Source organism: Arachis ipaensis, chromosome B01 (assembly GCF_000816755.2).
Source record: "Arachis ipaensis cultivar K30076 chromosome B01, Araip1.1, whole genome shotgun sequence".
NCBI classification, from domain to species: domain Eukaryota; kingdom Viridiplantae; phylum Streptophyta; class Magnoliopsida; order Fabales; family Fabaceae; genus Arachis; species Arachis ipaensis.
In genome coordinates, this window is record NC_029785.2 from 39,784,300 (window position 1) to 39,802,132 (window position 17,833).

The 17,833-nt window shown below is 36.0% G+C and overlaps 1 protein-coding gene and 1 long non-coding RNA gene across 4 annotated transcripts; both read left to right on the forward strand.

The window, feature by feature from the left end:
- Positions 12,458-14,947, forward strand: LOC110270842. Of its 3 annotated transcripts, none has more exons than XM_021120445.1 (3): positions 12,458-12,947; positions 13,025-13,118; positions 13,258-14,087. In XM_021120445.1, the coding sequence occupies exons 1-3, from the start codon at positions 12,667-12,669 to the stop codon at positions 13,270-13,272; spliced, it is 390 nt and encodes a 129-aa protein (XP_020976104.1). In that variant the 5' UTR covers positions 12,458-12,666; the 3' UTR covers positions 13,273-14,087. The 3 variants fall into 3 exon arrangements, with proteins under 3 accessions (XP_020976104.1, XP_020976100.1, XP_020976097.1); XM_021120441.1 differs by lacking the exon at positions 13,258-14,087 and adding an exon at positions 14,833-14,947 and having other exon boundaries at positions 12,459-12,947; XM_021120438.1 differs by having other exon boundaries at positions 12,464-12,947; positions 13,025-14,947.
- On the forward strand, positions 14,960-17,741 carry LOC110270844. Its single transcript, XR_002360496.1, has 4 exons — positions 14,960-15,145; positions 16,394-16,456; positions 16,949-17,026; positions 17,477-17,741. It is a non-coding gene; the product is annotated as an uncharacterized LOC110270844 (long non-coding RNA).

The window sequence follows — 17,833 nt, forward strand, 5'->3', positions numbered from 1 at the left end:
GTCTTCATTATCTCTTTCTTTTTTTGAATGATTAGAACTCAAGAAGATAACAAATACCAAGGGAAAGTGCTTACAGAATTTAAGTTGTTAGCAGTGTTTTGAAATTGCGATTATGGCGGTGCCATAACATTATTGCATGGTGGATTTTGACCTTGCCGCCATATAATGGTCGCCGCAACGTGGTTTTCACGGCGGGAGAAATGGTAGCCGCAATTGCGGTGACGCCATGGCAGAACGCCATGTAAATGGCGGAAATTACGGGATTTTTTGGATTGGTAAAAAAAATCTAAGGGTGTTTTGGGTAAATTAGGAAATCTAAGTGTTCCGAGGGTTACCTGAAACTGAAGATCGATCTCACATGAGATCTGCTGTGGTTACCGGAGCTGTTGTGTCTGACATGTTGGATCTGGTGGTGCCGCTGATCCTTGGTCACCGGAGGGTGGTGGTACCTGCAAGAGACTCCGATGCTTAAGTTAGCATGGGCTTTAAGCAGGGTTTTTGTGTAGAATCAGAGTATGAGTTATACCTGGGTGCTCTAGTGTATTTATAGTAGTGTAGAGTGACCTTCCCATGAGATAAGATAGTTATCTTATCTTATCTTTTTAGGGGAACTGCCTTATCTTTCTTGGCTTTGTCGCCTTTAGAATGGGCTTTGCTTCTTTTGTTTGGGCTTGCTTGGGCCTCTATGGTGATTTGGCCGAACTCTTTTAGTAAGAGGTTGGTGGCGACCGTCCTGAAGAGGTCGGTCACTCGTGTCTTTAGCCAGCCCGGGTCGCATAGCTCGACCCAGGGTATGAACAGTGCCCCTGCTTGGACTCGATCTTTCCCTTAAGGTCGTATCTTTATACTTTGACCCTTTGAGGAAGTTGAGCTCGAGCATTTTGTCTTCAGTTGATCTCCCGTATAACTCCTACTGGGACTCCTTGAATCCGAGGCATTTTTCTTTTTAATTGCAGCGCGCATTGCGCTTTCTTGGGAACGTGCGAGGGTTAAAAAACTCATTAATTTCCCTTCGCCATTTCCTCTCTTCCCTCTTTTGTATTTCATTTTGAATTTCAAAGAGTCATTCTTCCGTTTCTTCTCTCCTTCCTCTTCGCTTTTTGTTTGTTACTTTGCTGTAGCGCTTCATTCTCTTGTTTTCATGCTTCTAAGCCTTCTATATTCTTTGTTTCCAAGCGATTGTTTGGCGCGGATTTTGTCATTCTTTGGCCTCGAGCAGCTCGTGTTTTCTCCTCAGCAGGTTGGTTTTTCTTCCTTTTACTTTTGATATTTGTTTCTTCTGTATGCCTTCACTGTAAAGTTTTGATTTTTACTTGAGTTTGCCTTGAAAAAGTTTGAATCTTTCTGAAAAAAGATTGCATCTTTGCATCTTGATCGTTGTTGTGTGTTTTTTCCCTGCCACTCCTGCTTGAGGAAAATGTACGCCTTTTGGTAGTTTTGCCTTTCGTATGACTTTTTGCTTGTCGCTGTTTCTGTCTCCTTTCATCCTTGCATGACATCTTCTTGCCCAAAGTTTTAGTTTTTGTTGAATTGTTGGTAGAAAAGGGGTTGTAGCTTTCTTGATTATTTTTATTGATGATGATGGCTTTCTTGCTGCTTGTATGGAGTGGTGTTACTAGGAAAGGATTGATCTCTTTGTGTTTTCTATTGAGAGTTGTTAGGGCATAGACTGTCGACTTTTCCTTTTTCTGGCGTTCTTGCCTTGTTGTTGCCTCCAAAGGGTGCCCCTGGACTTTAGTGTGAGTCCTGGGGTCTCCCTTTTACTGTCGAATCTGATACTTGCTGTTTACTTTTATTTGTCCGAGTTGTTTGGTAGTAATCCAATTTTTATTTTTTCTTACTGTAGGAATAGTTGGCCTATGTCTTCCCACAAAAATATTGTTGAGATGTCTACTAAGATTCCTGACGGCATGTCTGACTGGCTAGACTCCATAGTTTTAATGTGTTACTGTGGATGACCCCGAGTACTATGTGCGACTTAGGAAGTTTCATAGAATTTATAGTAATAGGGATGAGGAGAAAAATTATGAGTTGGTACCGCCTGACCCTGAGGAGAGGGTTAGTTTTCCTCCCTTGACTCAAGGGGAACGACCCTTTTTCTATGCTTATGACAACTTTTTTAGTCAATTGAATATCACCATCCCTTTTATGGCTTTCGAGACTGACCTGTTGTGGTCTTGCAATGTAGCCCCTTCCCAACCCCATTCAAACTCATGGGGTTTCATTAAAATTTTTCAACTATTGTGCCAGGAATTGGGAGTCCGACCTACCCAAACTCTTTTCCCATATCTTTTTGTTTTGACAAAGCCTAGGGTAGCTAAGAAGAAAGCCTCTTGGATTTCTTTCAGAGCTTCTCAAGAGAAGAAAGTATTTTCCATGTATGATGAGTCTTTTTGCGACTTCAAGAACTATTACTTCAAGGTCCGAGCTGTTGAGGGAGCTCGGCCCTTCTTTTTAGATGAAAATAATGAACCACCTTCCCTTTATCGTGGCAAAAGAATCCAGTAGTAACTAAGTACTTGATAATGAGAAAATTATCGTGTCAGGTCGTCTCCCAAATAAGAATTAACCGAAGTATTTAAACCTCGAGTCGTCTCACAAGGAATTGCAATGAAGTGATCAATTATTGGCTATGAAAATGCAAGGGGGGTTTGATTTTATAGTTTGACAAGAAAAGTAACCAACAAGAAAGTAAATGGTAAGAACTAATAAAATAAAGAAAAAGAACTCTTGGCTAGACATAGGTAATTGAGATCACCATCCTTGTCTACAAATCCTACATTGATAATTATGATGGGCCAACCTATTAAGTCTACCTCCAAAAGCTTTAAGTACGTAATATCTACTCCTAAGCTAGAAGTACGTTAAATAGGCTTGATCACATCAACCCATAAGTCCCAACCTATCTACAAATTAGATTAGTAGTGGGTTAGTGTCAATGGGTATCAAATTGATCATCAAGGGTTCTCAAATCACCAATTCAATGAGACCCAATGACTCAAGGTCACTCAATTTCCTTAGCCTAGGCCAAGAGTAAAGAAAACTACTCAAAAACTAGTGGAAGCATTTTAACAAACACCTAGAGTGCAAGAAAAGTAAACATCACCAAATGCAAGAATTAAAGAAACCCATAACTAACATAAGCAAGAAATCAATAATAACAACTAAGATAAGCAATAAAAGAGCATGGAAACATAGAATTGCATTAAAAGGAAATTGAAATCAACAAGGGTTCATAGACATAAAAGAGGACAAAATAAAGGAAATGACAAGTAAAACTAGAAGAATAGAGATGTGACAACAAGAAATTAAAAGGAAAAACTAAATCAAAACAAGAATTGAAAGTTGAATTTAAGAGAGATTAACCTAACTTTACCCTAATTTCTATCCTAAGTCTAGAGAGAGGAGAGAGCCTCTCTCTAGAATTTTACCCTAAAACATGATGAAGTTAAACTATGACTACTTGGTTCCTTCCCCCTCAATTCTTGGGTTCAATAGCATCAGAAATGAGTTGGATTGGGCCCAAAATGAGCTAGAAATCGCTGGCAACATTTTCTTCAAAATGACCCACGCTGATCCACCGACGCGTACGTGTTCATGATGCATATGCGTCTTTAAACGGCAGGTAACTATGGCATATTTTATATCATTTTGAAGTCCCGGATGTTAGCTTTCAAACTCAACTAGAACCGTCTCATTTGGACCTCTGTAGCTCAAGTTATGATCGATTAAGTAGGAAGAGGTCAGGCTTGACAACTTTGTGACTCCTTCATTTCTTCATGAGTTCTCCCACTTTGCATGCTTTTCCTTCATTCCTTCAATCCAATCTTTGCCTTCTAAACCTGAAATCACTTAACAAACATATCAAGGCATCGAATGGAATTAAAGTGAATTAAATTTAGCTATTTTTAGACCTAAAAAGCATGTTTTCACACTTAAGCACAAATTCAGGGAGAATTACAAAACCATGCTATTTCATTGAATAAATGTGAGAAAAGTTGATAAACTCCCCTAAATTAAGTACAAGATAAACCACAAAATCAAGGTTTATCAAACTTTCCCATACTTAAACCAAGCATGTCCTCATGCTAAGAATAAAGAAGGCCAAGAACAGGGGTATGAACATTTATTCAATCCACAGAAACTATATGCAACCTATCTAAATGAATGCAACTAAATGCAAAATGATTCTATCTACTTGGTTAAAAGTAAATCAATCTCCAAGAACATATATAAGCAAGTGGGGCAAAGGTCATATGACGACTCACAAACTCTACCAATTCAAATATCAAAATGATGTTCAAATAGACTTGCAAGAAGAAAGCTCGTGAAAGCCGAAAACAAGGAATTGAGCATCGAACCCTCACCGAAAGTGTATCCGCTCTAGTCGCTCAAGTGTATAGGGTTGATCACTCAATTCTCTTCTACTCATGCTTTCCAAGATTTGTTTTTCATCTAACAATCAACAATTATTCAATGCATGCATACATTCATCATGAGGACTTATTCATAGGTTGTAATGGGGCTAGGGTAAAGGTAGGGATGTATATGGTCAAGTAAGCTTGAAATTTGAATCTTTGATTAACCTAAGATCTCACCAAACATATAACAACCTATATAATTCTAATACAATACCTAGCTACCCATGATTCCCACTTTTTCACAAACTCATGCATTCTCTTTAATTCACATCCCATATGCATTGTTATTATTACTTTGCTTTGGGGCATTTTTGTTCCCTTTTTATTGTATTTTTCTTTTTTTTATATATATTTTTGTTTCTTTTATTTTTCTATTTCTTTTTCTACATTTTTTTCCATATTTTTTTCAAAAGTATGTACAAACGTATCAATGCATATGGTTTTACATATTTAATGCATAAGCATGTACCCAATTCCCAAAAATCTTCAACAAAAATACAAAAACACACTTTCCTCTCAACCAATGTCCCAAGTTTCCCATACTCAAATGAAACACACTCTCACTAGCTGATGAGCAGATAATTTATATCGCTTTTTGGCATTGTTTTTAGTATGTTTTTAGAATATTTTAGTTAGTTTTTATTATGTTTTTATTAGTTTTTAAATAAAAATCACATTTCTGGACTTTACTATGAGTTTGTGTGTTTTTTTGTGATTTCAGGTATTTTCTGGCTGAAATTGAGGGACTTGAGCAAAAATCTGATTCAGAGGCTGAAAAAGGACTGCAGATGCTGTTGGATTCTGACCTCCCTGCACTCGAAGTGGATTTTCTGGAGCTACAGAAGCCCAATTGGCGTGCTCTCAATTGCGTTGGAACGTAGACATCTTGGGCTTTCCAGAAATATATAATAGTTCATACTTTGCCCGAGATTTGATGGCCCAAATCGGCGTTTCAAATTAGCATAAAAATTCTAGCGTCAAAAGTCAAAATGCCAGAACTGGCATAAAAGCTGGAGTTAAACGCCCAAACTGGCACAAAAGCTGGCGTTTAACTCCAAGAGAAGCCTCTGCACGTGAAAGCTTCAACGCTCAGCCCAAGCACACACCAAGTGGGCCCGGAAGAAGATTTCTGCATTAATTACTTATTTCTGTAACCCTAGGCTACTAGTTCTCTATAAATAGGACCTTTTACTATTGTATTTTAGTCTTGTCTTGGTTCTTTTGGTTCCCCCTCTGGGGCCGAAGCCAATGAACACCATTATCACTTTTGTATTTTCAATGGTGGAGTTTTTACACACCATAGATTAAGGTGTGGAGCTATGCTATTCTTCATGAATTAATGCAAAGTACTATTGTTTTTCTATTCAACTCAAGCTTATTTCTTCTCTAAGATATACACTCGTTCTTCAACCTGAAGAAGGTGATATTCCGTGATACTCATCATCATTCTCACCTATGAACGCGTTCATAACAACCACTTCCGTTCTACTTGCAATAGCTTGAGTGCGTATCTCTTAGCCTCCTGGTTCATGACGCATGGTTGCCTCGCCTGACAACCGAGCCTTCCATTCCATGAGATCAGAGTCTTTGTGGTATAGGCTAGAATCAATTGGCAGCATTCTTGAGATCTGGAAAGTCTAAACCTTGTCTGTGGTATTCCGAGTAGGATCTGGAAAGAAATGACTGTGACGAGCTTCAAACTCGCGAGTGTTGGGCGTAGTGACAGACACAAAAGGATCAATGGATCCTATTCCAACATGATCGAGAACCAACAGCTGATTATCCGTGCCGTGACAGCGCATTTGGATCATTTTCACTGAGAGGACGGGAGGTAGCCATTGACAACGGTGAAACCCAACATAAGCTTGCCATGGAAAGGAGTATGAATGATTGGAAGAAGGCAATAGGAAAGCAGAGGTTCAGAAGGAACAAAGCATCTTCATACGCTTATCTAAAATTCTCACCAATAAATTACATAAGTATCTCTATCTTATTTTATGTTTTATTTATATTTTAATTATCTTAAACTCCATAACCATTTGAATCCGCCTGACTGAGATTTACAAGATGACCATAGCTTGCTTCAAGCCGACAATCTCCGTGGGATCGACCCTTACTCATGTAAGGTTTATTACTTGGACGACCCAGTGCACTTGCTAGTTAGTTGTGCGGAGTTGTGATAAAGAGTTGAGATTACAATTGTGCGTACCAGGTTGTTGGTGCCATTGATGATCACAATTTCATGCACCAAGTTTTTGGCGCCGTTGCCGGGGATTGTTCGAGTTTGGACAACTGACGGTTCATCTTGTTGCTCAGATTAGGTAATTTTATTTTATGTTTAAGCTTTTTACTTTTTATTTTCGAAATATCTCAAAAAAAAAATAAATTATTCTATGCCTTCAGAATTTTTAAGTATGAATTCTAGAGTTTCAGATGATGCTTTTATCATCACCGGAGCCAGTTGAGTCCCATCAATTTGGCTGTTGTATGTAATGTCCTACTGAAGCTTGTTCAGCCTTGTCTAATCTCTTTAGACTAAAGCTTTAGACTAACATTGCATGATTTTTGGGATTCTTATTAAAAATTTTGAATTTCTTTATTTTCTTTTTCAAGTTAATTTTTGAAAAATACCAAAAAAATCAATAAAATCATAAAAACCAAAAATATTTTGTATTTTCTGTTTGATTCTTGTGTCAATTTTTAAGTTTGGTGTCAATTTCGTCTTTTTAACTTTTTTTAAAAATTTTTGAAAATTCATGCATGTGTTCTTCATGATCTTCAAGTTGTTCTTGATGATTTTATATGTTTGATCTTTAATTTTTATTGTTTTGTGTCTTTTCTTGTTTTTCATATGCATTTTAGATTTATTAGAGTCTAAACATTGAAAATTTCTAAGTTGGTGTCTTGCATGTTTTTCTTTTCTCAAAAAATTTTCAAAAATAAGTTATTGGTGTTCATCTTGACATTCTAAGTGTTCTTGCATGCATTATTAGTTTTGATCTTAAATTTTTATATTTTGCATCATTTAGTTGTTTTTCTCTCTCCTCATTAAAAAGTCAAAAATAAAAAAAATATATCTTTCCTTATTTTACTCATAAATTTTAATTTAAAAATTCTATCTTTTCAAATCTTTTTCAAAATCAAATCTTTTTCAATTTTCTTTTTATATTTTCGAATTCTTGCTTAAAATTTTTCAAAATCTTTTTCATTTTTCCTTTAATGCTTTTCGAAAATTTTAAAAATTGATTTTCAAAATCTTTTCCTTATTTTGCTTCATAATTTTCGAAATTACTACAAGCATTTAATGTTTTAATTCAAAAAATTTTCAAGTTGTTACTTGCCTATTAAGAAAGGTTCAATCTTTAAATTTTAAAATCATATCTTTTAGTTTCTTATTAGTCAAGTAATCAACTTTAATTTTCAAAATCAAATCTTTTTAATTTCCTTTTCAAATCTTTTTCAAAATAATTTCAATCATTTCAATCATATCTTTTTCAAAAATCAATTTTCAAAATCTTTTCTAACTTTCTATCTTTTCAAATTTGATTTTCAAATATTTTTTCAATTAATTACCTGACTTTCTGTTTGATTTTAAAAATTTTTTATTTCAATCATATCTTTTTCAAAACCACCTAACTAATTTTCTCTCTCTAATTTTCGAAAACTCCTTCCCCCTTTTTCAAAATTCTTTTTTATTAACTAATTGTTTTAAATTTTAATTTTTTTTTTAATTTTTGAATTCTAATTAATATTTAAAATAAAAACAAAAATATTTTTATTTTATTTTAATTAATTTTCGAATTTTTCTCTTCTCCTTCTTCTATTTTCCTCTTCTTCTACTCACATAAAGGAATCTCTATACTGTGACATAGAGGATTCTATACTTTCTTGTTCTCTTCTCTTTCATATGAGCAGGAACAAGGACAAAGGTATTCTTGTTGAAGTTGATCCTGAACTTGAAAGGACTCTTAAGAGGAAACTAAGAGAAGCTAAAGTACAATACTCTGAAGAGGACCTAACTGAAATTTTTGAAACAGAGAAAACAACTATGGCCGAACCCAACAACAACAATGCAAGGAAGGTGCTTGGTGATTTCACTACACTAACTTCCAATTTCTATGGAAGAAGCATCTCAATTCATGCCATTGGAGCAAACAACTTTGAGCTTAAGCCTCAATTAGTTTCTCTAATGCAACAGAATTGCATGTTTCATGGACTTCCATTGGAAGATCCCCATCAGTTCTTATCTGAATTCTTGCAAATCTGTGATACTGTCAAGACCAATGGAGTTGATCCCGAGGTCTACAGGCTTATGCTTTTTCCTTTTTCTATGAGAGACAGAGCTAGAACATGGTTGGATTCATAACCTAAGGAAAGCCTAAACTCTTGGGAAAAGCTGGTCAGTGCTTTCCTGGCCAAATTCTTTCCACCTTAAAAAATGAGCAAGCTTAGATTGGAAATCCAAACCTTCAGACAGAAGGAAGGTGAGTCCCTCTATGAAGCTTGGGAAAGATATAAGCAATTGATCAAAAGGTGTCTTACTGACATGCTTCCAGAATGGAGCATCATATGTATATTCTATGATGGTCTATCTGAGTTGTCAAAAATGTCATTGGACTATTCTGCAGGAGGATCTCTTCATCTGAAAACCCCTGCAGAAGCTCAGGAACTTATTGAAATGGTTGCAAATAACCAGTTCATGTACACCTCTGAGAGGAATCCTGTGAACAATGGGATGCCTCAGAAGAAGAGAGTTCTTGAAATTGATACTCTGAATGCCATATTGGCTTAGAACAAAATATTGACTCAGCAAGTCAATATGATTTCTTAGAGTCTGAATGGATTACAAGCTGAATCCAACAGTACTAAAGAAGCATCTTCTGAAGAAGAAGCTTGTGATCCTGAGAATCCTGCAATGGTAGAGGTGAATTACATGGGAGAACCCTATGGAAACACCTATAATCCTTCATGGAGAAATCTTCCTAATCTCTCATGGAAGGATCAACAGAAGCCTCAACAAGGCTTCAACAATAATGGTGGAAGAAATAGGTTTAGCAATAGCAAGCCTTTCCATCATCTTCTCAGCACCAGACAGAGAATTCTGAACAGAGCCATTCTGGCCTAGCAACCAGAGTCTCTGATCTATCTAAGACCACACTAAGTTTCATGAATGAAACAAGGTCCTCCATTAGATATTTGGAGGCACAGGTGGGTCAGCTGAGTAAGAAGATTACTGAAACTCCTCCTAGTACTCTCCCAAGCAATACAGAAGAGAATCCCAAAACAGAGTGCAAGGCCATAACCTTACTTGGTGTGGCTGAACTTGGAGAGAGTGAAAAGGCAGTGATTCCCAGTGAGGAAGACCTCAGGGAACGTCCATTGAACAGTAAGGAGTTCCCCTTTGAGGAACCAAAGGAATCTGAGGCTCATACAGAAACCATAGAGATTCCTTTGAACTTCCTGTTACCATTCATGAGCTCTGATATATATTCCTCCTTTAAAGAGGATGAAGATGTCACTGAAGAGCAAGTTGCTAAGTACCTTGGAAGACCCTTCCTAGCCACAGCAAAAGTTGTGATTAATGTTGATAGAGGAGAATTGGTCCTTCAATTGAATGGGGACTACCTTGTGTTTAAGGCTCAAGGATCTCCTTCTGTAACCATGGAGAGGAAGCATGAAAAGCTTCTCTTAATACAGAGTCAAACAAAACCCCCACAACCAAACTCTAAATTTGGTGTTGAGAGGCCCCAACCCTGCTCTGATTATCTGTGAGGCTCCATGAGAGCTCACTGTCAAGCTATTGACATTAAAGAAGCGCTTGTTGGGAGGCAACCTAATTTTATTTAATTATATCTATTTATTCTCCATTGCCATTTTATGTTTTCTGTAGGTTGATGATCATGCGAAGTCACAAAAACAACTGAAAAAGAAAAAACAGAATGAAAAACAGTATTAAAAACAGCACACCCTGGAGGAGAAGCTTACTGGCGTTTAAACGCCAATAAGAGTAGCAGAATGGGTGTTAAACGCCCAGTCTGGCACCATTCTGGGCGTTTAATACCAGAAATGGGCACCAGACTGGCGTTTAACGCCAGAAAGGGGCACATAGCTGGCGTTTAACGCCAGAATTGCACTCTAAGGGCGTTTTGCACGCCTAATTGGTGCAGGGATGAGAAATCCTTGACACCTCAGGATCTGTGGACCCTACAGGATCCTCACCAACCTCATTTCATTCTCTCTCACTTCTTCACACATTTTCATAATACTCTTCCCCAAATAACCTCCACCAATCACCTCCATTACTCCTCCAAAACCATTACACAACCCACCTACACCCACCCACTCAAATTCAAACCATCACTCCTTCCTTTTCCACATCATAACCACCTAAAACCCCCTTGGCCAAACAATTTACACACCTCCATCTCCTCCATCTCTTCTTTTTCTCCTCCTTTCTTTATTCTTTTGCTTGAGGACGAGCAAACCTTTTAAGTTTGGTGGAAAAGCTCAGCTTTTTTTGTTTTTCCATAACCATTTATGGCACCTAAGGCCAGAGAAACCTCTAGAAAGAGGAAATGAAAGGCAATTGCTTCCACCTTCGAGTCATGGGAGATGGAGAGATTCATCTCAAAGGTCCATCAAGACCACTTCTATGAAGTTGTGGCCAAGACTCCTCATTGAAGAGGACAAGCCCATCACTAAGAAAAGGATGGAGCAAACAAGAGAGCCCACTCGTGGACCTCAATAGGAGCATGAGGAAATTCCTCATCACGAAATCCCTGAGATGCCTCAAGGGATGTATTTTCCTCCACAAAACTATTGGGACCAAATCAACGCCTCCCTAGGAGAATTAAGTTCCAACATAGGAAAACTAAGGGTGGAGCACCAAGAGCATTCCATCCTCCTCCATGAAATTAGAGAAGACCAAAAAGTCATGAGGGAGGAGCAACAAAGGCAAGGAAGAGACATTGAGGAGCTCAAGCACTCCATAAGATCTTCAGAAGGAAGAACAAGCCGCCATCACTAAGGTGGACCCGTTCTTTAATTTCCTTGTTCTTATTTTTCTGTTTTTCGAATTATATGCTTTATGTTCTATCTATGTTTGTGTCTTTATTACATGCTCATTAGTGTCTTAGTGTCTATGTCTTAAAGCTATGAATGTCCTATGAATCCATCACCTTTCTTAAAAGAAAAATATTTTAATCACAAAAGAACAAGAAGTACATGATTTTGAATTCATCCTTGAAACTAGTTTAATTATTTTGATGTGGTGACAATACTTTTTGTTTTCTGAATGAATACTTGAACAGTGCATATTTTTTGAATTTGTTGTTTATGAATGTTAAAATTGTTGGCTCTTGAAAGAGTAATAAAAAAGGAGAAATGTTATTGATAATCTGAAAAATCATAAAATTGATTATTGAAGCAAGAAAAAGCAGTGAAAAGCTTGCAGAAAAAAAAGAAAAAAATGGCGAAAAAAATAAAAGAAAGAAAGAAAAAGAAAAAAGCAAGCAGAAAAAGCTAATAGCCCTTTAAACCAAAAGGCAAGGGTAAAATAAAAAGGATCCAAGGCTTTGAGCATCAGTGGATAGGAGGGCCCAAAGGAATAAAATCCTAGCCTAGGTGGCTAAACCAAGCTGTCCCTAACCATGTGCTTGTGGCGTGAAGGTGTCAAGTAAAAACTTGAGATTGAGCGGTTAAAGCACTACAAGAAAAATACTCATTCAGCCACACTTTTTTTAAGCTACATTCAAAAAGCGTAGCCTATTCATAGAATAGGCTACGCTTTTCTTCGTGTTGCCTTTTTATAAGAGAAAAGGATACACAAATACGGCATCATTTAAAAAGCGTAGCCTTAGGTATTATAGAAATCACTTATAAAGCGTAGCCGTAGGTTGATATCTATAGGTTCATTTTTCGTATCAAAGGAGACACTTTTAAAGAGTAGCCTATTTGTTAAGTTTTGGATGCGTTTTAAAAGTGATGCCTAATGTATCTAGAGCAAAAAACTTAACACTTAGTAATTTTTTTCCTCTTTTTCCTGAAGGCAAACTGATGACACTTAGTAAAATTTTTGTCCATTCCCTCCAAATCTCACTCACCTCCAAAGCACCTTCATCCACTTTCATAAACCCTCGTCGCCCCCCATTCCCTCCAAAGTCACCATCGCGAAGTAGAAACCCTGCCTGCCTCCAAAGCTCACCTTCGCCACGCACCCTTTCACACACACACACCCAGATTCAGAATGAGTGAACCAGAGGGAGGAGAGGAGGAAGACAGAGATGAGAGCACGAGCAAGAGACCAGAGAGTAAGAGGGGGTCACCGCTGCAACGCCGCTGCAGCCGCTGCCATCGCCGTCGTGGAGGAGGGAGTCCGGAGGAGGGAGAGGACGAAGATGCGATGCGAGAAAGAAGGAGGTTGTTTCGCCGTGCATTGTCGTCGCTCCTGGGGTCAATTGAAGCCGCCGCCGCTGCTAGGGCTTGCCGTGTTCCTGTCCTCACTTTCGGCTTCTACGATTACTTCCTGTTTGTACTCCCAACCCCTCTCTCTCTCCAACTTTCATTTCATTCTCATTTCAATTTCAATTTCGATGTCTCTGTAGGCGTTTCATTGGTGGCGTTTTTGACGCCAAGGGTGCAGATGCAATTCTCTCTTTTGAAAAGTTCTGCTGCAATCTCCCCAGACCTCTTCTTCAGGTTCTGGTTTCTATTTGGATTAGTTTTCTCAATTCGATTTTGATCCATCTGCTAATTAATTGGGTTGATTAATACCAGATCATATATCTCGCCATAATCAGTTCAACATATTATTTCATTGTAAAATCATGTTTAACAGATCATATATGATTAATGTGAATGAAGAACACTAGGTTGAGTTTAATTGAATTGAATCATGGATAAGAGCATGTTAGCTGGTTTGGAATCACTTCCAGAAGCTTATCAGCAAAGAATGGCGTCCATGATGGAACAAGTTCAAATCCGTGATAGGTACCTCCTCTTCACTCTATCTGTTAACTAATTTCATGTGTTTTGAGTTGAGCTTCATGTTCCTAAATATTCCTATCATTGAATTCAGTATTTCAAAGTTTGGTCTTTCTCCGAGACTGTGCCAACTGGAGTTAAAATTTGAGTGAAGCAAAAGGAACATATTTTTAAGTGTTTATTCATCTCCTTCAAGTCAATTTCTTAGAATTTTCATGTATTACACTGATCTAATGATCTGCATTTGCTTTTGCTAACTTTGCCAATCCACTATGCTTTCTTTACTCTCTTGATTTATTACACTGATCTAATGTTCTCAATATTCTGTAGATTCTATGAAATTTAGCATGAGTAGTTTTTGCGATTTATCCGAAATAGTAAAGTTGAGTAAAGAGTGAAAATTATAACTCTTACCATTGGTATCCATGATTCCATTATCAATGAGCTCTTGCATATTTTCTTGCAAGATAACTTTGCAGCCATGTTGTGCTAATTTATGAGACAAGTGCATTAGAGGGTTCACATGCCCTTGTGCTGGAAATGGAATAACTGGAACATGTTTGAGCTTCATCTTTTCTGGTGTTTTTGATTCTGAGGTTTAGCATTACTCTTTCTTTTAGTTGCATTGTAGCTACTGATTTAAGCTATGTACCTACCTTATTTTAATTTAACTTTTTTGCACAAGACAGCTATAAGAAATGCTTGATTACAAGTAAAGCAAGTTGATTCCTTAGTGCCAAACAGAGTTGGAGTTTTGGTTCCAATTTTAGAGTTGTCTTCAGGGATTATTAAGTAACTTTTTAACTTTGAATTTGCTAGTATATTTCTTATAGGAAGGGCGTCTTTGGGAATTGGGAAGGGTATATTAAATTGTGACTAAAAGGAAACCTTTTTACTAGTATACTTTGTGGCAGGATTTATTGTAATTTTGAATCTCTCAATGATTTTTATTGTTGCTTTATGATGTGGAGGCTGCTGTGAGTTAAGAGATTGGAGTCATTCTCAGGTTTGATTTGCATTTATTTAATTTTCTATAGCGAATGTGATTTCTTTTCAAGTAGGTGCTTCTCTATGTGGATGAGAAGAAAATAGCAACTTGTTTTTCCAATGATTATTATGGTATTTAATTAAACTGATATAATCTGCAATGCAGTTTTTTGTACCTTTGACTATTGTATCAACATGTAGATAACCTCTCTACTGAATCTATTGCTCAGATATTCAGAAAAAAGAAGCCCAAGAAGTAAAACTCAAACTTGTTTACAATTTCATAATTACTAAGGGAGGAATCTATTGCTCAGATAACCTCTCTACTGAATCTGTTGCTCAGATAACCTCTCTTTATGAAGTTTCATGCATTGGAGGAATCATTGCATTTTTTCCTCCTTTTCTGCAACTTTTCTAATAAAACATCATGTGACATTTTCAGGAAAATGAGATATAAATTCAAAATATGTATGATGAAGTTCTATGAAGGGTTAATGCAGATAATTAACTGAAGTGCTGAAGCCAATTTATATCCTGGTGCAATAACTTCGACAGTTAAGTGCTGAAGCTTGGGTAGATATATTCTAATATTTTTTTTGATTATTTTCTTTGCTTCTCACTAAGGACATTATTTTGTGTTATCAACTTCAAATTACAGAGGCAGTTGGATACTTACTTTCTCCTTGCTCACATGTGCTCTGTCAAGCTTAAAGAATGGACGCTTGTCCTGTTTACTTCTATTAAGAAGTTCTAAGGTATGCTTGGATTCATTGACATGATTGCAACAACAACGGTGTTAAAATAAATGGTAAAAATGTAATAGATGATGAAAAATAGAATCCTTAATCATTTTGTTATATATATAATATGAGGTGACAAAAGCAATAACACTGACATGATATAATTATGTTAACTATGTCGAACTGGTACAAGGCTAGAAAACTTGGCTTTTGACCTATCTTACATTCTCTTATAAGTTTTTCATTTTTATCTTTTTTGTGTGTTTTTCTGTTTCATTTTAAAGTTTGTTCCTTTTACTTGATCTCCATGTCTAAAGGCATTACTGTGTTATAGAACTGATTTTTTTGTGGGAAAACTCCCCCCTCCCCATCTTTTTTCCCTGGATCTTATGTGAGCTATGATAGCTCTGTTCAGAAGGGTATTTCAAAAGTTGAGAAGGAAGCCAAGGTAGTATTGATAATGACAAGAGATCACTAGAAACTTACCTGCAATCTTCAGTTAAGAAGTTGAAAGTCTCAATTTTAGGTGTATGAAACAAGATTGAGCTAGTTTTTAAGGATACTATTGTCTCTGCTGAACAGGAATAGAGAAAGAATCTGTGTTGGTTCAATATTCTATTAAGGAATGTCAAACAACGAAAAGGGGTTGCACTCTCCGGAGAGAGATATTGAGAGCTATTTCAAAGAAAAATGATGAAATGATTAAATTAAGAACTAGTTAGCTTTGTCTCAAATTGGTTTAATGAATTTCCATATGAACTGCTTCTTTCCTTGTTTTACAGTTGGTTTATCTTGACATTCTCATGCCACCATTAATATAGAAACGGTAGCAACTTCCAAATTTTTTTGCAGCCTGGTTTATCTATTTTTGTAATTTTTTTGAGGATTTGTTGTTCTGATATTTGGAGTTTTACAATCTTGTGTAATTTCTGCTTCTTACTATGTTAGAGTTTGCTTTGCATTTTGCTTTATTATTTTGCATCTTGCTTTATTAGGGTTTGTAGTTGTTATTAGTGTTATTCTCTCATTGGAAACCAAGTACCAGCAGGTTTGGTAGTTGTTATTAGTGTTATTCTTAAGGAAGCTGGATTACTTTTTTGGGATAAACTGATTATTATGGATTAAATTACATGCTGAATGGCATGCATTTACGATGGATATCATGAAATAATTATTGATATATTGGATGCATGTCTCATTGGCAATGTGATATTGGTTTCATTATTGTTCTCTCTTGCCTTTGGTCACCCCTTTTGCATACAGGACCAGGCTTCTGATGTTGGTGTGCTTCTTGCCGATACTGATGGGATCTTCCACTCAATCAAGGTCTGTTTTTATAACCATTGGTAGAATATGCTTATAGTAAGGATTTGCATCATTATGGTAGTCTCTTTGGACATTTTGATCTGAGAATTAATATATTTATTTTACCATGAGTTGCATCAATTATTGCTGCTGCAATGCCACATGTATAGTTCAGTTGAATAAAGTGTTGTGCATGCTCTGTTCTGTTGTAAATTAGATAGGAAGAAGAATAACTTAATATTATTGATATTGTTATGTTTAGATGAACTTAAATTTATCAATTGTCAATCATGTGCATTATTGTTATGAAAATATTGTGCTGATTTCGATTATCTTTAAATGGGAACAACTACAATTGAGCTAAGTCCAATTCTATCTAATCTGATTTTTAACTTTTCATGAGACATAGTGCACACTATTTTCGAATGCTTATCAGTTATCATTATTTTTTGTTGTTGGTAAGATATGTTGATTGCAACATTCAATTCCTTTGTTCATATGCTTTTGCTGCAGAGTCGATCCGAGCAAGAAAGAGAACCAGATGCGAGCACAAATAAAACTTCTTCCGAGGGAAGCAAGTACACTGTCACAGTAAGTAACTCGTGTTGGCCATTGTCTCTGAGGGAAGCAAGTCACACCACTCGTTTTTTTCAATGAAAAAGAACTAACACTAGTAATTTATTTATTTTACTTTCTCATGATCTATCATATGTGGATTGAGCACTAATAACAAAAAGATAGGAATGACTTTAACATTTTGAATTTGGCTTATTTCTAAGCCAATTAAGGGTAGAAGATAAGCATATATTCTAGGTGTGTTTAGTGGAAAGCTCGTATCTACATTTGTCCTTAGGGAAATTAAAGGCAAAACACCCCATGAAAGTCTCAATGTTGAAAACTAATTAAGTATATCTGAACAATTAATTTATATTTTATATCTGAATTTTTGCCTTGTTAAATAATTATTTTAATTTTTTATTTTTATAATTACAAATGTCATTATAAATATTTTTTTAATTATTTTTCTATATAATTATGCAGGATAATATTGAGGATGATAATAAAGATTAATCTGTTTATGATTGTGGTTTATTGGCTAAGATGGAGTAGTGTTCAGAATGAATATATGTATGCGGTTGACTAATAATTTTAATTAGAAGATATTTATGTAGGATATAATATTTTAATTTAGTTTTCCGTAGAGTATTAGTAGTAAATTCTAAGTGATCTCATGTTTATTTTGATAAAGCTATGCTTAATTTAGTGTGAGATGTATGAATATTCAAAATTAACTTCTATTATAGTATTTTTGGATCATTGTAAATATATATTGTTTACAGATAATTTGTTATTTAGAGAAATTATTTAGTATAATTATGTATTTATTTTTATTTTGTA

Bases quoted from the DNA above. Each gene is read 5' to 3' on its own strand.
- LOC110270842 (XM_021120438.1), top strand. From the start codon at position 12,667: ATGAGTGAACCAGAGGGAGGAGAGGAGGAAGACAGAGATGAGAGCACG. The intron at 12,948-13,024 runs GTTTGTACTCCC...ATGTCTCTGTAG, and splicing joins GGCTTCTACGATTACTTCCT to GCGTTTCATTGGTGGCGTTT.